Source organism: Struthio camelus, chromosome 14 (assembly GCF_040807025.1).
Source record: "Struthio camelus isolate bStrCam1 chromosome 14, bStrCam1.hap1, whole genome shotgun sequence".
NCBI classification, from domain to species: Eukaryota; Metazoa; Chordata; class Aves; order Struthioniformes; family Struthionidae; genus Struthio; species Struthio camelus.
The window spans coordinates 8,021,379-8,044,254 of record NC_090955.1 but is presented as its reverse complement, the minus strand read 5'-3'; the positions used below and the strand labels follow the sequence as shown (position 1 = coordinate 8,044,254).

At 51.2% G+C, this 22,876-nt stretch overlaps 1 protein-coding gene across 1 annotated transcript in view; it reads right to left on the bottom strand.

The window, feature by feature from the left end:
* Positions 1-2,232: 2,232 nt before the first annotated feature.
* The window catches only part of PLXNA1 (plexin A1), a 165,309-nt gene continuing 144,665 nt past the window's right edge, over positions 2,233-22,876 (bottom strand). Inside the window, exons 24-32 of the mRNA XM_068906774.1 lie at positions 17,914-18,060; positions 16,736-16,895; positions 16,022-16,125; positions 15,439-15,535; positions 14,520-14,710; positions 13,464-13,633; positions 11,495-11,707; positions 7,197-7,347; positions 2,233-2,998 (exon numbers count right to left, since the gene is read on the bottom strand). Coding sequence (XP_068762875.1) covers positions 2,903-2,998; positions 7,197-7,347; positions 11,495-11,707; positions 13,464-13,633; positions 14,520-14,710; positions 15,439-15,535; positions 16,022-16,125; positions 16,736-16,895; positions 17,914-18,060 — 1,329 coding nt within the window. The 3' untranslated portion in view covers positions 2,233-2,902. The remainder of the gene's footprint in view (positions 2,999-7,196; positions 7,348-11,494; positions 11,708-13,463; positions 13,634-14,519; positions 14,711-15,438; positions 15,536-16,021; positions 16,126-16,735; positions 16,896-17,913; positions 18,061-22,876) is intronic.

Below are 22,876 nucleotides of genomic sequence, written 5' to 3'. Positions count from 1 at the left end.
CAGACCATTTGGTATTCTCTTTTTCATACTGGCTGCGTAAATTCATTTCATATTTATATTGGTTTGATTCTCCTTCAGTTAGCTATACAGCACCCCACTGGGGCACGAGAATTAGATTGTAACCACATATATATATATACACACTTTTATTTTTTTTAATTAAAAACTTCATTATTTCTCCCTCTCCCCCCCCCCGCCTTAACTTGCAGTTTAAGGGAACGGACAGAAATAGGCTGAGCTTCTTTCCGTTTGATTGATACAGTCACCTATTTCTGGCAGAGTTTGGCCCCCTCTTTGCCTTGGCCCAGGCAGCAACTTTAGCTCTCAGTACAGAAAAGGAAATGGTTTGCTCGTTTTTTGGAAGGTTTTGGGCACCCGCTCCGAGTCGGGGCAGCGTTCAGCACCGTTTCATTCCTGGGAAGAATAAAGCCATGAGGATCTGCCATTTCCAAGGGGACGGCCGCGGGAGGGACGTCCCCGGGTGTCCGGTGAAATGACAGTAGGCAGCAATGCCCGGAGGGGCGCAGGGGGGACAGGGCGACAGCGGGAGACACACGGGGAGAAAGAATGAAAAGACAGAGAAAAGAAAGGTAAAATCCAGGGTGGAAATTCCTGCACAGATTTGGGCTCCCGGGGATGCTGGAGCCAACTACATCCCTGTATTGCGACTCGGGACCTTGGTCTCTCGGCGGGCTGTAACCAGCTCCAACCACGAGGCTTTACAAGCGCGCGGGAAGATGCCCGCGGGGGTGGACAACCGAGACGGCTGCACCTGCGGCCCCCGGCCTCTCTCAGCAGCAGCCTCCTCATCCTCACTCAGATAGAGCAGACGTGACAGTTGGCTGCTTTTGCAGCTCCCTGTCCATGCTCCAGGTTGCACCCCCCCACACACACACCGCCAGGTTGCTGCTCCAGCACCTCCACGGCTGGAGAGGCAAGAGGTACGGCACTGCAGATCTCTTAAAGATTGCTGCAGAAACGGTAATGATCTAACCCATCTCCCCCGGGAACTGGTCCATTCCCCTTATGTCAGCACAAAAAGATGATTGGGGGGGGGGGAGGAAAAGTTTTTATCCATGCAGTCAAAAATTTCAGCAGTCCCTCCCTTCCCTCTTCCAGGGATCTGCCCGGCCTAATCTGAAACAAATCCGTTGTTGCTCCTGTCAAAACTGCTTCTAATTGGACTATTAGGCTGCTGCGGGTTAAGGCTTAGTTACAGGAAGAGCGCGGGGCTGACAGCTCCCCGAGCCTCAAGTCTTACTCCTTGTTAAAGAAAGTACTATTTGACTAATGTCTCCCAGGGCTTTGAGCGGCAGAGCCTGCCCGGGGGCGCTGCGAGGACCCTGGGTCCAGGGTCCCGGTCGGAGCTGCTGGCATGGCCACCTTGCCCGCAGGGGCTTCAATAAGGCTGCTTGAGCAGCAAGGGGATCTGCAAACCCTGCGGAGGTGCTCAGCCCCGGGCAGCTCAAAGGGACCTCAGGAGCCAAGGGAAGGAGACAGGTGAAATGAAAAAACCAGGCTGGCTCTCCGCCAGAGCCCTCTCCAGGTTGGCTCCATGCCCCAAGCCGTCCCATCCCACCCCAAGTCACTGGTAGCCACCTCCACCCTTGGTCACTGCTGACCACCCGGCCCTGGGCTCCGAGCACAGAGAGGTGCAGAAAACGGGAGCGTTTCCAAACGCCAAAAGTGTCTCGGAGGCTGGGGATACCCCAGCGCCGAGCTCAAAGGGGGACGTGCCCAGGATCTGCCCCTCGGCCGGGGAGCCGGTGGCAGCGCCCCGGGCCGAGCCGCCACTCCGTGCCCGGACCACCCCGCAGCAATGTCACCGAGAAAACAAGGGCAAGCTCCAGAAAACACTGATCACCCCTCAACAATCCCCTGAGACAAAAACCTCGGGACCCTCCTTCTTCCCTGGCCTTACTCAGCTCAGATCGTAACCTGCAGAACCGCTCGAGCAGCATTTAAATAAAAGCTTCTGTTCAGCTAACGAAACTCCCACCTTTTTTTTTTTTTGATTTTTTTTTTTTTGCACTAAACAACATTCAAATAAAACATGGCACAGGACATATTTTAAGAAATATCAAAGCTCAGGGATTTCTCCCTTTCCTGCCCACCCCTACTGCCCCCACCCCCAAATCTCCCCAGCATCAGTCCTTTAGCTTATTTTTTAAAATCATTTTCATTAGTTTGTTGAAAAATTTAGAATTTTTTTCCCCTCCCGCTTTTGTTATACTTCTTTTTTTTTCCCTCTTTAAATTAAAAATTTTGTTTGTCTCGTGTAAATTGTGCAAATATAGCAGTTAACACTAGTGGCAGAAGGCCAGAGAGAGAGAGAAGGGGGAAAAGACAGAAAAAGAGAGACAGGGAGGGAAGAAACGGGGTAGCGCTGGGGTGGGGGGGAAGGAAGGAAGGGAGAGCAAGTCAAGTACAGTAAAAATAGGAGCCCACCCACCCTCCCTCCACCAAAGTAACAACAACATCCAAATGCCGTCCTAGAAAGCCCCGTGGTCCCAACCCTCCTGCCTTGCGGGCGCAGGGGCACTGCCCGGGCGAGGAGAGGCTGCGCGGGGTGCCCAGCGGGTCCGTGCGGCACGCGGCTCCTGTCCCCTCCTCCCTGCGTCGCCTCCTTGCAAGGTCTCTGGTGCATCCCGGTTAGATCAGGGGTGGGTTGGTTGGTTGGTTTCTTCGTTCGTGCGTTCGTTTTTGTTGTTGCTGCTGTCGTCGGGATTTTTCCCGCTAAAGCGCGAGGTTTCCTTGTTCGTTGGTGGGAAGTGTGTCGAGGCGCGGCGGCTCCCGCGGGTCCGTCTGGCCCCAGCCCCAAAGTATCCTGCCGCTGCCGCTCGCTGGCCCTCTCTCCTGCCTATCCGCTGCTCGGGAAGCTGGCACGGCCGCCGCGGCCTTTTCAGCTGCTTAAGGCCATTGTGTCGATCGCCTGCTCCAGCTTACTCCTCAGCCGCTGCCTCCTGGCCTGCTCGTCCTTCTCTAAAGCAGCTAATATCTGGTGGGGAGAGAAGGGGAAGAAAAGGATGAGAAAGAGCCTCTGGTAGCCCAAACCGCTCCTAATTCCCCATCTTTTACACACGGTCACTGAGAACAGCCCATGGGGTCCTCAGGATGCAGGTCCCACGAGAAGCAGCTGGGGTTCGTTCCTGTGCCTATCGGGACCGGGCGAAACGGTGGGGAAGAGAAGGGTGAACGTCGTGCAAGGCAAAGGACGCTGCCCCGAGCACTGCTTTTCGACGGCTAGAGCCTCCCAGGATCCCCAACGGGCTACAGCAACGCCAGGGAGCTGCTGGTTGCAGCCAGCGAGAAACCAGCTCGCGTGAGTGCAAACTGAAGAAAATCCAATCGCATAGCTTCAAACGTGGGGCAAATCCCCCCAAACAAGAAAACAGCACCTTCCCACCAGCTCCATGACCCCACTGGAGAAGGCATTTCAAAGTAAGCTATGAAGTGCCAGAGAGGCCCTGGACGCTCTGCAGAGGGATCGGAGCATGGAAAGACGTGCCGAACCCACAAGGCTTCGGTCGCTGCCGGCAGCAAAAACCCCGGTCCTATGCAAGGGTCGTGCTTGCGACATCAGGAATGTCAGAGGATGATGCTCCTCCGCTGAAATCGCCTCTCTCAAAAGGAGCTCCTGGTTGCGATGACAGCTCGCAGGGTGGGAGGGATGGTCCCCCTTACCCTGGGATTGACACTGCTGTTCCTGGAGGTCCAGGGGAAAGACCTAAGGCAGGAAGGTGGAGGACAAGAGTCCGACTGGGCAGAAGGGGAGTAATGAAGTAGAAAACTAAGGGGTAGTTGCCCTCCCAGCCGTCAGGAGTCTTGTCTCACTAATATCATGCCAGCGGAGCAGAAAAGCTGATGTAAAAAAAACCGAACCTGACAGAAATCTCATCTCCTCGGGTGAGCTAGTCGAGAGAGCAAATTTTTTGCAATTAAATATCAAGGCATCCGTCAAAGGCGACTTGATTAACCATTTCATTGGCTGCATAATTGGAAACAAACTGTTGTATAATTAATAGACTTACTGGGAGGCAGGCAAAGTCCATCAGGAGCCCTACAGGTAACTTCTTAATGGGGAATCCGCTCCCTTTGATTAAGAGCTGCTGCAGTGCCTGCAGGTTTGCAGAGCCGCGCACGGGCGTGCTGCGGAGCATCCTCTCTGCGGAGATGCAGCAGCTGCTAGCCACAAAAAGGCTCCGGCTCTCTGCGTGACTCTCCAGGACAGGACCATGCTACTCCCTGTCCGTCAGGACAGTGAGAGCTGCCTCACACTTCAGGGAAGTAGAAATGCCTGGAGAGGGCTGGACAGATGTACAGCTACTCAGCTTGACGCCCCGCTCCAGGAAGGGGAGCGGGGAAGCCAAACGTTTTGGCACCGAGTGCCAGCTCCAACAGCAGGGAAAACTCCTCCAACTGCAGCATGCCAGAGCCACGCACATCTGATTTACTTCTCTTCGCAGCAACAACCCTGGGCTGCAGCTGGACTTGCAAGAGCTCATGGACTCTGCCAGTATAATCTGCCTTCACAGACACTCCCCTGCCATGAATCTGTGTAGCTGGTGCCTGCCATCACGGTATGCAGAGAATAAAATAACTATAATAATACGCAGCAGAAATCAAAACGCCACGTGTCTTAAAGGTGGCTGAGCTGGAATCAAATGAGATCGGTACGAGAACCTGAATAGGAGTCTATTCCCACCGTCCGCCTCCTCTGCCTCTCCTGATAAGACAGCTACGTATTATGGGAAGCTTAGGTGCTGAAAGATTCACAACCTGCCCTTCCATTTATTTGGTCCTCTCTTATCTCGTCCTTACGGAAACAATACAGTAGAAGGAAATCTGTGCCGAGTATAAAGAGAGACCCAGGTTTGTCACCTGCTGTAAGGAGCCAGGACCACTGATTACCAAGACGCAAGTACCCAAATGAAAATTAATTATGATTTTCATTCACAGCCAATGACAGCATATTATTGCACTGAACAACAGGAAAAATTATTCTCTCCCATTTTGCATCAAAGAGGGTGCAATCGGGCTGCATATAATTGTGCTTAATGAATGAAAACAAACAAAGGGAACAGCTGCGATTTATTAATCCCATTACAAATAATAAAAGAAGTTCCTGAGAGCTGTGAACACACTTGTGATGCTCTGAGAGCGGGCAACAGCGAGACACTCAACAGATGTCAGGCTGCAGTGAGCAGGAAGAATAGGACTTGGGTCCTTGAAGAGCGGCTCGTTAATGCCACGTTGTCTCCACCCTGGGGTGATGGTTTGTTTAAGGCCCTGGAGACTTTCAAAGTAGGAAGCAAGCACCTGAGGGATGAGCAGAGCAAGTACAAACCACTGCTCCTTTGCCCCCGTGGCTCTGCTTTGCCACCTGCCCCATAATGCTCCATGTCCCGACCAGATCTGCTCCCTGCTCTGCCCCAAACATGCATACTGTTTGGCTTCTGGTGCCTCTGTCCTCACCACAAGTCCTTGTCCCCTACCCTAATCACCATCACTGGGTCGGGCAGCTCCACCACCAAGGAGCAATCTCATCAACCAACCCCTCTCTTGACTGAGGCTGCCTAATGACAACGGTCAGATCAGGGTAATTGCCCAGATCCTCCAAACCTCTCCTCTTCCACCCTCGCAGCAGCCACAGAGCTGTTGTACAAACTCCAAATCTCTCGCTAAAACCCTTCATAACCAACCCACCACGCAGAGCCACCAAAGTCTCCCAGAACCACCACGCCGGCGTGGGGCTTGGGGAACAGCCTGCAGATCCCCACCAGCATGGTCATCAGCTGCACAGCCCCTTCCCTGAACACCGGGATTTCTCCCATTCCCACCAGTGAACCGGGGGGACCGAGCAGCACTGAGGCCCTGCACTTCATGCCTGCAAAGCAACCAGCTCCGTGGGGATTTCGGCTGCCACGCTCCAGCCTCCATCCTTAGATGGCAGGTGCTTTTCTGCTATGACCTGCCAGTCGACTTCCTAAATTCAAACCTCAAAGAGGACCTCCAGGACACCTCGTGGGATTGCTGCAGGGTCCAAGGTGGACCCAGCACACCAGCTGCCTCCCCCGAGCAGCCACAGCCCTCACCTGCTCCTTCAGGCCCAGCTCTCCTGCGGCAGAGATGAGGCCTTCTCTCTCCAAGCGAGAAGGAGATGCTCTGGCACTGTCATCTAAATAAGCCACCATTCAAACACAGCCGTCAGTCAGCTTTATTGGGGAAATAAAATCTATATTATCATGCTATATCTATAGACCCATATTTTAGTGTAGTTATAGATTTTATTGCTTTAATAAAAAGATGCAGGGTGTGGACTGGAGTGGTGCTTTATGAAGTTAATTTGTATAAATCACAACAGAGGGGTTTTTAACCATTCCTAATAACATTCGCAAAGAAAGCGCTGAAGTGGCCACCACATCCGCTAGCATCCCCAGGATGCAGAGCCAGATGACGCCTGCATCACCGTGCTGTCGGTAACCCCGCGGCGCGAGGTCATTCACAGCAGAGAGGAAGGGCAGGGAGGGGAGACACGCTGAGCTAAGACTGTTAACTTTAGAGTCCCGCAGAGCTCATGCGCCAACTGCTTACACAGGAAAAGAAGAATAGGTGTTTCCCACATTACTGACTGCAGAAAATATGGGAACAAACCACTACCTCTATGACAACACACGCTCAGGAAGGGCTCGGGCTGGGGGAGCTGCACGTCAGGCAGCAGAGCTAGCAGAGCTAGCAGAGCTGCTGGCCGGGCAGCCCACGCCAGAGGGAAGACAAAGAGCTGAGGGTCAGGAGACGGGAACAGCAGGGTCGGAGCTGTCGACCAGATCCTCCCTCACACAGCCCCAATCTCCACTCCCACTGACTTCATCCTCCTGCGCACCATCTCCACCTGTCTGGATCCAGAGACCGCTCCGAGTCAGGTGTGAAACCACATACCAGTAGGTTAAGATGGGTACAACAGCACGATTCAAGTGTGTTCCTCCATTCCCCCACACAAAGGCGACACGTACAAGGGGCACTTAAACCTTCAGTACAGACCCTCCCCCCGCATCAGGCATGGCCAAAGACATGCAGCAAGTTCCCCACCCATATTTCACAGAGTATTTTTCTGTAGGAAAAAGATGGGTAATGTGGAAACAAAGGAAAATGGATGGGGCTCACAAGTTTGACACCCCCCAATCCCCATAGCTTACCTCATCCTTGTACTTGGTGATGTACGAGTAGATCTCGTGCAGCGCACTCATACTGTTGAACTGGCTGAGGTGTAACCGTGACTGCTCTGCCAGGTACGCGCTCATGTCCTGGTCACTGATTGCTGGCATTTTAGCAATATCTGCATAATATCTACAAGGGAGAGGCAGGAGAAACAGAACAGCACGTCTGAAAGGAGGAGAGGCAGACAGGGACGAGCCCCACCGTGACGCTCGCTGAGAACGCCCTTTGGAGACACAACGCAAGGAGCATCTTGCCTCAGAGCAGTCACGTACAGCGATCGCTCGTTATAATGCTGCCATTCATCAATAGGTCTCCAAGCGCTTCACGGAGGGGTCAGCATCATTAGCAACACACTGCAGACGGAGCGTCAAGTGGCAGAGCCCAGCCGCCGAGCCCTAGGCCCAAGCACGGCCAGCCAACCATGCCGCAGGACCAGGTGCAGCTGCTCAAAGGATTTCCCACCCTCTTCCAAACCACCCGTTTTCCTCCGTCACGTCCCATTGCTCCAGTATTTTGCCACCGAACCCCACCTCCAGAATCCTTCGTGTCTGTAGCAAGACATAAGGACTTGTTACTGTTCTGCTGAGTTCAGTGTGTCACTAAAGCCAGTGGTGACATTCCATATTCAATGAAATATTCAGTGCGTGAACACAAGACAACCTCACATTAAACCCTTGCATTTATACATGCCTTCTGAACTCTGTATAGTTGCATCTTCCTCAGTAACAGGTATTCAACAGAGCCTATTACTGGAGCCTGCTGGACTCAGAAGAGTTACCACAACACCCCAAAAAGCTACTAATAGCTTTAGTTTTCAGTGAAAACTAAGGTTTTGCAGAAACTTCTGTGACATCAAAAAATCCTAGGCAACAGAAGACTCCATCAGCTCTTATGTCTTAGGGCATGCCTGGGCCAAATTACTTTGGCCAGGTGTTTTCTTGCTTTCCTTGTGCTTCTCTGATGGTTGCTACAAGCGAGATACTAGTTTAAATTTCCTAGGACACCTGAAGATCAGTGGTCCCATCACTTAGCTGCTTCACTCATATGTTCAGCAAATACAGGGAAATCCAAACACAGCTTATATTGGATCCAGAATCATAGCGGAAAAACAGAATATACTGTTTAATCAAGATCTGTGGGGATCAAAGCCTCAGCATCTGACTGCAGCAGGAGCAATGCACTAAGCAGACACATCAGCACGGTGGCAAGGAGCCCGTCTCACCCGCATGAGGAGCACACGCAACACAGACAGTGCACAAGCATCACCACAGCCTTGACAAACGCACTCAGGTGCAAGCCACACAAATACCTCCGCTGTGGCTACACGCTTCTGGAGCCCCGAGGCACCTCCATCTCCAAAGGAAAAGCAGGATATCTCCAGATTAAGCTGAGTCTTTCTGAGGACTACTTAGCTGTTCTCTGCACAGAAACCCATGAAGGCTATGCCTACAGTGTTTGTTTTAAATATTTTTTCATTAGGACATGACAGAGCTGTTTCTCAAAGACACGAGACATTTTACGACTGAGATCTCAGCGTTCACATCTGCAAACTCGGGGGACAGGCTGAGGTCCTTTAGGAACCAGGCTTGGGTCCACAGGCCTCTACTGAAACTGAAACCCTATTCACAGCAAACCAGCATTCCCCACTCCCACCAGCTCAAAACATAGAGTGCAAGTCTCTCCCAGGTTTGCTTTACTCCTCATGACTCCTCAAATAACTCGGTAAACTTTCTGGTACAGCAGTTAGCATCGTTAGCATCATCAGCCAAACGGTGAGGTAAAACATGGCTAAAGCACTTGGATAAGAACAGATGGCAGCAAGACTACTTGAGGAGATGAATATGAGATCCACTCCATCCCATGGTGCTGAATTCAGCTAGTGATAAAATACTCAGGTAGGTTTTACAAGAAAGCTCAGCCATACTCAGATGATGAGAAAGATATTCTGGATGCTGACAGAGGGTTTCAGAAGAAAGGAGAGCCATGGTCTGAGCTGAGGATCTCTAACTAAACCAGCATCAAGCAATCCACTAGGCTGCTCAAGATATTACACATGGAGATTTCTCATAAAGTTGGCACTATTTCCATCTATCCAGACGAATATTAGGGACAAAAAGCCCAAGACTTCTTAGTTCCAGTCAGCAATGATTAGCAAAGAAATCTCACAGAGATCCTCTGGGCCACCCTTTAACTTTTACACAGGTCACTCTGCAGACGAAAGCTTCTGAGGGGACGTACTCAAGGTAGATGAACACATGAGGAGGGACCTGCTGAGGAAGAGAGCTTTCTTAGCTGCTGTAACAAGATCTCCAGGTAAAATGAAACATTTGTATGTTCCAGGTTTTATTGTGGCACAAAGGATAACAGGAAATGATCATTCTTCAATAAACATATGCACGCCTTGCGTGAACCAAAATGCCAGTCCGGACTGACTGTTCCAGTAGACACCTACCAGTCCACACATAGCAGTGACCCTGGCAGCTGTCCTCTTGGCTTTCTCCAGGTTCTCCCACCTTCTAAGCCCCTTAACATGTTATTTATGCCTCAGACTGACCGGTAGGATGCCCTTTCTTCAGCTGGTGTCTGAACCAAGGTGGCAGACAGACCTTTTATTGCAACTATCAATCCCACTCAGCCACCTTCGCATCGCTCCAACCCTGCCTCCACAAAGCTTTGCAATGATAAACATGCTAAAGACAGAAATACCAATCGTTCAGTAAAACCCCAGAGCAGATGAGAAGTGGGAAACACAGTCACTTAGCCAGAATGGGAAGTCACACCCTGCCCAACACACCTCTACCCCCTCCTACTCTGCTGCCTCTGAAATCTTACTCCGCACTCGGCAGCGGCATATCCGAGCACCTTCTCGCTCTGTGGTAAGCGATGGCACTAACATCTGTCACCGGTTAGATCTCCCATCTTCTCCCCAGGGATATAGCATGTTTAGACCAATGCATAGCTCTGGAATAGTTTTATACTTTTCTCTCTGGGCACACACAGAGCAGAGTATTTTTGTCATAGAGATGGCAAGGTCAGAGAAATATATCTTATGCTTAAAGGCAGTGAAGTCTGTGAGGCTCCTAAGGGACCTCACTCCAAAGCCCCCACCCCCTGTTAAGAACTTTCTCACATTACAATGCAGCTCATCTCTCATCTTACCCATCATATTTCAGGGACATTTTTCTTCTGATCCAAGTCATATCATCCTCTAGGGACAAATCTCGTCTTTGTACCTGCCTGCAGAGCACCGGGCATGCCAACGGTGCGACAAAAATAACTGTGTACAAGCAAACATCCAAAGAACATGATTTAGGCTACAAGTCCTCATGCTTGCAAACCAGAGAACATGAAAATTATTGTTGCTCGGGCATCTTTAATTTTGTCCAATGCGCACTCAGTCTAGGCACTGCAAGTAGTAAAATAGTGTGCATGACCCATAGCATAAATCATCAGCACAAGGTTGTATCAGCAACCTCAAATATAATGTTTCTTAAACTTCACAGATTCCCACTTTGCAACCCGGTAACATGTTAACAGTAGGTCTGTTTGGGGGACTTCGCAGGACGTTTCCAAAGTTTCTCTCCCAAAAGGATAAAGCTAAACAGAGCATTATGCCTGAGAGTATCAATTTGCAATCAGTAGCATTCAAATCCTGAACCTTTAGCACTGCATTAATTCAGTGGGACAAAAGGATGCATCTCATCAGCTAATAATGAATGAAGGGTGTCGGAAGGAGTTGGGGGACCTGCTTCTTTCTCTTCTCCTCTGCACAGTGACAGCAGCCCAGGCACTGTCTCAGAACACGTGCTCTCATCAGGATCTCAGGCAAGATGTACAGATGGATGAGAGATGGGAAATGGTAATTTTCAATCATTTCAGTAAAACCTGCAAGTATTGTCATGGTATAAAAAAGGCACTTCTCTAGTCCAAGGCTTACTACTTATTGCTCTTCAAAAGCAAGCAAGGAAGGCATTAGCAATTCCCTAGCACAGACCACAACAAGTTTTTACAACAGAAAACACCAGACAACCTAAGTAGGGATGTTGCTTTTAGCACCCCTTAAGCAAGTCATAAATGGCTCTGTCAAACAGTCATTGCAGAAGTCAACTACAAGAAGGCATCATCTCCCAAAGAAGAGGATCACCTTCCATCACTGTTAGCATGGCCGCTCGTCAGATAGCTGCTGAGTCTTCCCAATGACCACGTCCTCAGAAGACCAGGAACATACACTGCAATCCTGGTGGTAAAGCAAGGAGCTACTGTCAAATCTACTCACCTTTCTACCCAGCTCTTGTAGTTGGGGATGTCCTTGGCATACAGTAGTTTGTTGGAGGGAGAGTCTTTTCCTAGTTTGTGCTCAGAAGTTGAGCAGGAGTCCATGAATGTCTGAGCCACCACAGATAGGCAGGCATCAGTAATACTGTTCTTGTGAATGTCAAACACAAACTGGGGATTCTTAATCACATTCACCCAAAAACGTAGAGGTAGACTGAGGGAAGAAAGAAACAGGAGTCAGCACCTGAACCAAGTGCCACAGCTGGCACACACAGACCTCAAATTGCAGAATCCTGAGGACCCAGAATTGGGCAAGTTCCTTTTCCCATCTCCCCAGGGATGCAAACAACCTGGGTTTGCCTATGCCCGTTGTGATACCACATCCTCTTCCCATCCTGACGTGGCCACTGCTACCTGTGGAGAGCGGCACTCAACAGGCAGCAGGGAGAAATTCCTCAGCACTGCCAACGCTTCCAAAGGCCAAGGAGGGCAGTGAAGACCTGCGGTTTTTCTGAGGATCCACTTGTATTAAATAACCTTTGCTGAGCCACTCTGCCAAACCTGGCATGGCCCACTTTTCTCACATCAGTAGTCCTGTCTAAAATGCTTTATGGCATTTCACACATCTCCCATGCTGGAGGAGGGGATTAACTGGGCTCCTCAAGGGACTCATTAGCATATTTCCTAGAACAGGAGAATCTAGGCAGTATCAGATACTGGACAACGAATCCCTTGGCTGTAAATGCTGGCCAGCCACACACTGGATGTTTGCACCTTACTTCCACACGTACCACTCTTCATTGCTCCATGCCCCCTTCTCATGCCCCTCTCTTCTCCCAGGAGCGTTTCTGGGCCTCTCCCCATTAAAATGCACTCAGATCTGTCATTCCTCAGCAGCAACACCCAGTGAATGCTTTTATCTTAGACAAAACACACTTCGTTCCCCAGGACTTTCCTAATGAGGGTACCGGGTGCATGTACATATTTCATTTGTGAAGGGAATGGCCTCAAGAAATTAGCTCCACACATCGAATTAGCACCCAGAGATAAGCACAAGCATTAGTATGCAGGAGCCTGCGTGCCCAGCCCCTGTGGAACGAGGCTTTTTTTCTCCCTTGCCTTTCACTCCTTCTTTTAATATAGAAAGCAGAGTTATAAATCAGTTCCAAGCACTTCCGCACTCTCACATCTCCATTTAAAAATGTTTCTTTTGCTGCCCTGCTAATTGCCAACAGTTACTGAACTATACAAAAGCAATTTGGCTGCCATTTAACAAATGCCAGACACGGGAATGTACATACCCGTCTCCAGTAACGGCAAGATCAGAGAGATGAAATCAGTGAGGCAGCAGAAAAGAAGAATGCTGGGGGGGGGGGTGGGGAGGAGGAGCCAACATGCACTCGAGCCCTGGCCCCATCACAGTATTTATTGAGGTCTCATAAACAGCTCCTCCCCACTTTTCAGATAGTGATTAGCAGAGCTGATAAGTTAGCTCTGCAGGCTAGGATCGGGAGGATGCACGCATGGCTTTGCACTAACTTTGTTAGAGCGTGCTTGGCTGAGTGACTAGAGAGATCGCGGCAAACGCTTTTAAGATAGTCAAGACAAGAATACAGGCTGGCATCTCTAAAGGAGCCTAAAGGACAGAGAAGCCCAACCGCACTATCTCAAGGTGAGGGAAGAGAACTGCTGTAGTCCTCAATACACTCCAGCCATAAGGGGGAGTGTGGTGCCTTGGACTGCGGGCTGTAACAGCTGAGGGATCATGACATTCCTGGGATTTTTTCTACTACAGGAAGGCATGCAAGGGATTTACCCACACCCGAAATCAGAGACATAGACATCTTTTGTCCTGAGTCACTGCCAAGGACAATCAGAGGCAACATTTATGCTTCCTTGTGAAGGGTAAGAAATATTGTTATCTTGGTGTGATATCTTTAGCTGCCTGTCCTGCTGTCCCTCTCCTTTACCAGTTACTCTTCCAGGTGTGCCTGACATCATAATCGTTGATCTGATGCTTATCAGCTTGTTCATCCAGGAAGTCAAACATGTATTTGATGGCAAGCGGCAGCGCGCTCCCTCGGTGCGCTGTGCTGAAGATGGTCTCAAACAGGTCATCCACGAATTTCTGCAGGGTGCCCTGAAGAGGAGAAAGAGAGAAGGGCCACTCAGCAGTGCCCAGCACCAGCAGAGAGAGGAGACTAGGGTTGGCCTTTAAACTAATCTCACTGCTGTTCCCACCACCTCAACAGGAGTAGAGTACAGCTAGTGTAACCATACTGGTTCTCAGTGGAGAGAATACAGACACCTTGGTGATGAGATTTCTCCTTCACTGTATGATCTGGCATCCTAAAAGCATACAAATAAAAACACCATACAGAGCAAAAACCAAGTGGTTGTATGTTGTATCAAGGTGTTTATTTGAGCCCCATCAAGGTACCCAAGGCCTGAACACAAACATCGCTGAACAAACCCTCCAGTCCTATCAGAAAGGGAGCCAAGTCACAGGAGGGGCTGACTGACACCAACCTCTGCAATTCAACACAGCCCTCCACTCCTGTGTAGGCTGATCTCAGACAAACAGCACCCGCTCTGCATTAGAGAAAATTTTATCTGTGCTGAGGGAAGTGGAACCCGCTGTGATGCCAAATGCCCTAGGTAATTACCATTCCTACATCACTGATTTTGCAGCTTTATCCCAAACACAGAGGACGAGGTGCCTGCCCCTGAGCACCTCTGCTTTGCAGTCTAGCAGCTGCTCAAGGATATAGAGAAAAGTGAAAGTGCCAAAGGTACAAAAAGCAAATAGGAAAAGTCACTCAAGAAATATTCATTGAGGGTTTTAACACATAAAGACATCACCTCCAGTTCAGGAAGGCTCTAAGACCAAGAGAGATGCTCCTTTTGTGCTGAAGCAGAAGTCTAATAAAAAAACATTGCTTATCGCTCCCGGACAACCTGAACTGCAACCCCTCCCCACCAAGATTTCAAAAGCCAGGAGGTAGTTCTGTGTCTCTGTGCTATACCTTGGTGGCTAACAGGCGGGTCAGGTAGATTTCAGAGACCATCTTGCTGCCCCGGTCACCCTCCCGCTGGTCCATGTGGTCATGGTTTTTCACCAGGTGCCAGAGTTTGGTGCCGCTTTCCAGGTCAGGCGTGATCATGGGGGTCCGTGAGCGCAGGCTGTCAGGGCTGCTGGCTGTCCGTAGCATGCTCTCTGCAAGCATCAAGCACAGCAAGAAACACTCATACCCTACTGACCTCCATTTCACCTCCAGCCTCTCCATCCCTCTTCCCTTCCATTGACTTCAGTGCATGTCATGGGCATGAAACACAAGCCGTGGGATTCAGCCTCCAAACCCAGCTGTGCTGGGCATCACCAGGATTGGGAACTCTGCTGGGGACTGTCCTCACAGCCTGCCAGGCTAAATTCAATCCTGGTTGATGTACAGACGCCAGGACCAGCTGATACCGTGTGAAAGGGATTCTGCAGAGGTCTGCTCTGTTCCCAGCACAGAGATGTCAGGATCACAGTCTGGCCTCCTGCGATAGTCTGCACTGACCACAGTATTCCCTTCCAGACCAGGACTGAAGCACAAGGACAGCATGCTCTCCGGAACCCTCAACTGCGCTCATTTATGCGCAAAGCACTTCTATGCCTATTTTAATTAGATTTCAGGGGAATAAAAGGGAGGGGACCCCTTCAGTGGCAGCCATCTCACTGTCTCCCCCAAGTCCAACACCTTCAGAGAGAGGTGGTTCCTGGAGTATTTGCTCCCTCTGAGATGCCAGAAAAAAACAGCATCGTGCAGGAGAGCTTGGGGGTTTGGAGGAGCTTGTTCCCGTGAGCTACAACTACAGTGATCTCTTCCGTGCCTTTGGCTTGCAAACCCAGTCTGGTGCTGCCTTCCCTGCCAGCACACCAGAGAGCCCCTGCACACTCACCATATCTGCTGAGGGACTTGGTGAAGGTGGAGGAGTTGGAGATGTTGTATGCTGAGTTCTGCTTGGGCACCAGGGCTACCGAGGAGCCATCCGTCACCTGGAGGCAGAGATGGCATTAAGCAGGCTGTGACCCTAGGAGATGCACACAGCTGGCAGAGGACCAGTCTGGCAGCAGGGTGAAACCAGCAGCTCTTGGAGCCCAGAAGGGCTGGAGCAACACTGCACCCCATCCCAGGAACTTCCAACTCCAGCAAAGGAGACCTATGATCTACCTCTGCAACAGCTCAGGGATGGCGGTCAGAACCTGAATCCACCAGAAACCTTGACATGAAAATGGCAGAGCAAGACACAGCTGCAGTGAGTCCTGAAGATGCCCCATTTAGTGCCTCCCTGAACAAAAGGATCATAAACATGGGGACCAAGCAGGAAAAGTGACTGCAGACCTCCTGACCACATCCCTGCACAAGCAGCATGGTCAGGAAAGCCAGGTCCAAGCTCTGAACAAGCTGAGGAGGGAGAGGAGAGGCTCAAGCTCTCAGTGAGCAGGTGACACCTCGTTGCTCTGTGCCATGGACAGCCTTACCTGGTAGTGGGCTAGGGTGTTTAGCCTCTTCCAGTCGTTGTCGATCTTTGTGGTGACATCTTCGTCCTGCAGTATGATCCGGGCCATCCTGCCCTGACGCCACTCTGTCACCAGGAGGGAGAAGGCTCACGGTTAGCAAAGGACTTGGAGCACAAAGCTAAGGTAAGGGGAGGAGCAAGGCCTCACCATAAACGAAAGAGCCCTACCGTCACCTTTTGCACCGTGGCACTGCTGCCTATCAACGCAGTGTTGGGCAAAAGCCATCTCGAGGTACTCAAGGAAAGATGGCATCAATTTGAGCCTGGCAACTGAGTTTTCTTTGCTCCTTTCTTCCCAATCCTCCTGCCCTTCCTTCAGGAACGGGAATATTAACACTGTTCTCAACTACTTCTGCCCTTCTTGGCCCTCTGCCAGCTCACACCTGCAATCTAGACCACAGCTGGAGCTGAGGTGGCTCTTCTCCCCATCCTCTTTATCTGCGGGACTCATGGTCTCATCCCAGAGGTCCACATGCTGGAGATTCCTCCATGTGCAATCAGTGCCACCAGCACTGCAAGCCTAGCCAAAGTGGACTAGACAAGCATAAACGCAACAATCCCACCAGGCGTGTCCTGAAGGAGACTTGCATTTACTTGCCCTGCCTTGAATGCTTTTGGGCACTTGAGTACTTTTTTGGCGCTCCCCACAGGAGAGTGCTTTGCCTCTTTCTCTTACCCAGGTCCATGTCTCCAGCTTTAGGTCGCTGGGAATAGGGGACCCCCTTGTACACAGCATCTAGCAGCTTCTCTTTCACTTGCGTGATGGTGTCACAGTTCAGCACCTTGACGGGAATCTCAGGGGCGTTTTCATTCTCGGGGTTCACACAGTTCAGTGTCTGCACAGCACAAGGGAGCAGAAAGACTTGTGTGAGCAGAGGTTATGCACCAGCTGCAAAGGTAGATCCAAGGACAGCTGTCGATAGGCCCTGTCTTCTCACCTTTGGGTCATTGTGAAGGTGCAGACAAACAACAGGTTCCTGCTCCCCTTTTCTCCCTTCAACCCCAAAATCTCCAACCAGTCCCAGAAATGATGTCAGTGAAGGTATCCAAGGGGAGCCAGCAAACCATGCCCAAATCACCAAAACTTGTCTAGTCTGAACAAAGCCCCCGCACACACAGATGTTCTAGCCTGCAGAGGCAGGGATAGAAGCCATGGGAGGAGGTCCCATGCAGTCTCAGACTCAGCAGTCTCAGTCCCTCCACAAGGGTGTCTTCAAAGGGACAAAGCATAAGATAACGCAGGAAGACTGTCAGATAATCTCAGCTTTGGACAGGAAAAACTCGGTATTAGTAACAAGTTCCCTAACAATACGACCCTCGCTCCCAACTCAACTCTGGTGAAGATGGAGGGAGAAGAACCAGCTAGAGGTTTAGCCAGGGGAAGGGCTTAGCTTAACATGCAGCTGGACAGAGGAAGTAGCTGATACAGGAGGAGCAGGAGTATTCCTTCATCCCCCACAGTAATCTCAAGACTCAAACTCTTGACCCCCACCCCACAGGAGTCACTGGCTGCCTGCTCCAAATACAGGGTGTACTCGACAGCATCTCTGTCCCCATGCCTGTCAGTGCCACGGGGTTTGCCAGGAGAGGTGAGGAGGAGAATTCAGTTTGTGTTCAGCCTTCTCAGCTCTGTGGCAAGAGCAAACCTTGCCATGCAACAGCCCCCTTTTCTGACCCCAGCTGAGTCAGGCACCACGCAGACAGGGCAAGAGGCAGCCCAGGACTGCTGAAGAGAGGAATGAGACAAGCTGCTCTCTGCAAAATACTTTGGGTGCCTCAGAGACCTTGTTAAAATAGCTGAACCGAGGGGTCCCAGCAAGAATGAGTACCGGTGAGGCTCCCACTCGCACTAACCAGCATTTTGTAGTCGATCTGCTGCCGGATAAGCTTGTCTTCACTGAGGGAATAGCGAGCCTCTCCTGTGATGGCATCAATGGGTCCCTTCTCCATCTGCTGTTTGATGGCACAGTACAGCATGAAGAGCGGCTCCCCAGCACACTCCTGTGGGACAGGGAATGGAAGGAAGGAAGAGAGAGGGGTGAGAAGGTGCCGGGCCCCAGCCTTGCCTTTCAAAAACCACAGTGACAGGAGCCTGCTGTGTCCCTGCAGGACCAAGCCCTATAGGTGGCTTTATAAACAATCTCCAACCCTTGACTAAGACTGCAAGGAAGCGAGGGGCACGTGGAAGCACTTCCTCCCTTGGTTCTACTCATCCTCTCCTTCCAAACCAGGTGAAGGTTGTTCCCTGGCTTATAAACCCATAGACCCAGTTTCCGAGCAGTTTCCAGACACTCACTGATGAATTCTGCCCCATTCCAGAAGAAAAAATAAACTAAAAAGGTTAAACTTGGGGCCAGTGACCAGCAGAGCTGCTCTGGGCTCAGAGAACACACAGATACAACTTTGCAGAGCTCTGTCAGGCATGTTGGGTTTGGGGACTTTCTGTGCATGGGATATGAACTATCCTCTCTGAGCTAGGGGCCTGGCGAAGCCAAGAAAAACATTTGTGGACTGGAAAATTAATGCTTCAGCAAGACAGCCTGGAGGCTCTCCCCCAGAAATCAGGGATGCAGTTTTGGCTTCTGCCGAGAGATCAGCCTTATGTGAGCAGAAGGTCAAAAGAGATTTCTTCGTAGGGCAGCTGGCCACAGCCAGCCAGATCCAACAGGAAGGAAGAGCAAGAGATCAACTCACTGACAACCCTACCCTTAGCCTCCAAACGATGGAGTGGACTGGGCGATGAGGTTTCCTGCAGTTAAGCCACTTGCTACCTACATGTTTCCCACTGCCAAACCCTTACAGAGTCTGCTCTAGCCCTTCAGCCACAGCCATATCGGCATCATCTCCTAGGTGGGAATAAGGGAGAGGGAAACCGGATTGGGTGCTACCCCAGGAATGAAGTCTGAACGCTGAACCTGCAGCATCCCGGGAACAGCCAAGGACATACCAAGGTTGGAGATACTAACCAGGCTGCAGACACAGGCAGGGTGGGAGAGGACAGCACAGGGGGACTGGCAGGGGATACCCCTTTATCACCTAGGGTTCAAACCTCTCCCAAGCTGCATCCCAATGTGCTCTTCCAGATACAAGCGTTAGTCCCAAGGGGAAAAAAGGATAAGAGGGGAGCAGAGAGGACTGGGAAAAATCCCAACAGATTTTACCCCACCAACCCTTGCCCCTCCCTCCCGGCCGCCTCACAAATAAATTGTTCTTTGGTGCAAAGTGCGGCTGCTCTCCCTGTCACCATATGCTGTTAGCATCTCGTTAGCATCTGCGGTAATTAAAGAGACAGCTGCTAACGAGCAAGAACAGGCATACATCATCCCCAGACCTTCCGACAACATGCCTGTCTTTGAAATTATGTTTCATTTGCAAACTTGGCTTCATTAAATCAGCTTGGAAAAGTGAGAGAGGGAGAAAGAGACCCAGGGTGGGTGCTACGCTGCTTATTAATAGCTGTCTTGCAACGTGAAAGCATCAGACTGACCACAAAGCAATAAACCCGAGTGGCGTTCCCAAGCAGCCTGAGCTGGCTCCTCTAGCCACAGCGTAAAGATCAGGAGTCGCTTCCTTTTTTCACTTATAAAAGCTCCTTGTCAAACTTCCAGCAGGGGAAAGTGGCACAGATGAAAAATAAAATTGGAGCAGCCTTCCCAGTCACATCTTGATCACCTGCTCTCTTCTCAGCCCACAGACTTCCCCTCTCCTGGGCAGCCCTGGTGCCTGGCTTTGCATGGGAGCATGGCATCCAGTCTGCTGTTTGAAAGGACTCATTACCAGGGCCAAATGTCTTCAAAAAACATCCTGAGCACTGGTCTGGTTGGCGTCACACATCCCTCTCGCCACCCGTGACACCAAATGCTGACAAGGAGGGTGTGAACCACAGGAGAGGTCTGCTGATCTGGCCACATCTCACTGCCAGGGATCCAGCTGTTCGCCAAGCGTCTCGGCATTACCTCTTCTACTGCTCAAACACTGGCCTGGCTGATGCAGGATAAACCTCATTTTGGATTCGAGGGTGAGATGTGGCCTTACAAGGCTCCACAGCTTCCCCAGAGGGAGCAGAGGCATTCGCAGTCATGGTCACTTCCCCAGCACCATGCTGGCTTTCTGTTGCTCTTGCAGTCCCCAGGATCTATCCATGGATCCTGGACTCCCTCCAATCTGTCAGGCATCCTCGTCTCAATGGAAATGGCCACTCTGTCCTCTGCACATCCTCCACATTACAGCCTCTCTCCACTTGGCTTCCCTATCTGTCCCAGTCCCTGCTCTTAACATCCTGCCCATCTCCCAAACCTCACTCCCAACCTCACTGTCTGCTGTCAGCTGGCTGGACCTTGCCATTCCCTATCACTCTCTCATCTGATTTTGGCAGACAGTGAACCAAGGATATAAAGTATCTTCAACAAGGCCATAGCCCCTTTTGGCCTTGTCCTCACTGCAGAGCGCTGCAGCACAGAGGGATGGATTGGGAGCACTGAGCGGGGAAGTGGGCTCTCCCTGGGCAGCCCTCGAGGACCTGGACCGAGATGCTGCCATGGGCCACAGCATACTGAGTCGCTATCAATCAGATGAGAACAGTTTAGGGCACATCCCTGACACAGTCAGAGACCATGAAAATGAAAGCTGACTGGAGAAACTGGTGCCTGGTTTTTGACGTGAGCCAGGTGGAAGCCCCGCGATGATCTCTGTAGGGTGAGATATGAGAGGGGACCTTTAAGGCCTGGGACAGGCCACCCTGCTGGCTGATCAAAAGCCAAACATGACTGTTTCCATGCTCTTTGCCAGCCCCTGCATGGAATTTGTTCACCTCGAGGGGGAATAACCAAGGAACAAGGCTCTGGGGGAGCCTCTCCATGCAAGTAGCTGGAGGAGGGGATCTGCACCAGCCCCTGTGCACAGCACAGACGCATGCACATGTGTGTGTTGGTACGTGAGAAGCAGGCCTTAGGCAGGCTGAGGCAAGCCAGCTAACACTCAAAGTGTCTTATTGACTAGATTTAGCTCATCAGGCACCTAATATTGTGCATTTTTCAGTGCTTGTCTCGATTTATCCCTCTCCCTTTCCCCAGGGTGTCTCATTAAGAGTCTGATAAATGCTACTACAGGGCCCAACGAAAGCGCCAGGCCTTGCTGATTGCAATCCGCTGCCTTGCCTTCATCTCAGGCCTCGGGAAGGAAGGAGCAGTGCCTGGACCCCTGCCCTCAAACACGCTCCACGCTGCCGAACCGCACGTCCAGCGAACAATATGTGCTTGAACCGCTGGCCAGCTCACGTCACCCTGCACTTCCCGCAATGCTAGAGCGGCCCTTGAGGGCTCTCCCCCTCTGCGTCACCGCTTTGCGGGTACTCATGGAGCAGGGTCCCATGGTGCCGGACACGAGGCGAGCTCTCCTTGGGACAAAGTTACAGAAGTCTGGGCGCCAGTGCTCCCTGGCAGCACGCCGAGCCCAGCTCCAGGCACCCGCATGGGCAGGTCTGCTGAGAGGCGAGCTGGCAGCTGGGCACACATGGACCCAGGCACGTCCGCCCTGCCTCATTTACATGCACAATTACTGCGGTTTGGTGCAAGGCATATGTTTCCCTGCTGGCAAACTGTCTGCCGCGATACCTGCTCCATCCAGTACATGGATTTCTCCCGCTTTTGTTACCACCTGTGATCCTCATCGCCAGGAGAGAGATGGAAAAGGCCCTGTGGGTCTCCTCTGGTGACGTCAACCCAAGAGAGGCCCACGAACGCATTCTCAAGCCTCTTCCAGTCTAATCTGAGTGACTGAAGCAATGAAGTTTCAGCCACTTCCCTGGGAAGGTGATTCCCAGCATAATGAATCTCACTGCCAGCAGCTTCGTCCAAGCCCTCTGCATATATTCCTCTCATAATTACATACCTCCAACAGATTCTTGCTCCTGTTACTAACCTGCGGAGGCTGGGGGCAATTTTCCCTGCCAATGCCTTGGCTTAGCCAAGTACTTTACAAAGAGAAAGTGCCCTGGTCTTGTCACCATGTCCCTATCGTCCTGCTATTCCTTATTCTCAGACCTATCCCACCAGGGGCAACGTGCTCAGCATGCTCTCTGAAGGAGGACAGGGCTATACAACAACCAATGTAGGAGAGTGATGGTAAATTCATCAGTCCAAAGCAGCTTCCAAAGGAGATTAAGATGCCCCAGTGTTCTGACAACTGGGCTCAGGCCAGCCAGGGAGGACAAGGTAGTTAGAACATGCACACAAAACCAGCAAGGTCCCCAAAGGCCCCTTCGAGTGTTGGGACACATGCTGTGTTTTGCCCTGCCAAAGCATAGTCTTGCCCACTTCAGGAGGTCCTGAGGGAGTTTAGCTGCAATGAGAACTACTCTTCCCTGTCCCCCAGATCCCACAGAGTTGCCCAGGCCATCTGCTACCATCACTGCTGGAGTAAGTCACCAGCGGGAACACATCCAGTGACACCTCCCGAGCTGACAGCTCCCACTTCCTCCTTGGAGATCACCCAGCATCTCTCCCAAAGGGACATCCAACCCCCTGCTCGGCCCATTTGCCCCCTGGGAGTGGGCTGCAAGGTCCTAACTCATCGTATCTGGCGCTGCCATAGCAAGGGGGAGAGGGATGCCCCACCGGGCAAAGGTGTGGCATGAAGAGGATGCACGGAGTTTGAAATCTCCCTATGAATGGCACAGCTTTTCTCCTCTCCACCCCTGGAAAGCAATCTCCGCTATACGCTACAGCTAGATTTTTATAGATACAGGCTATCCCTCGACAGAGGCAAAAAGCCAAGTGCGTGTAAGTGATATTATAAATCACCTCTCGTTGACGATCAC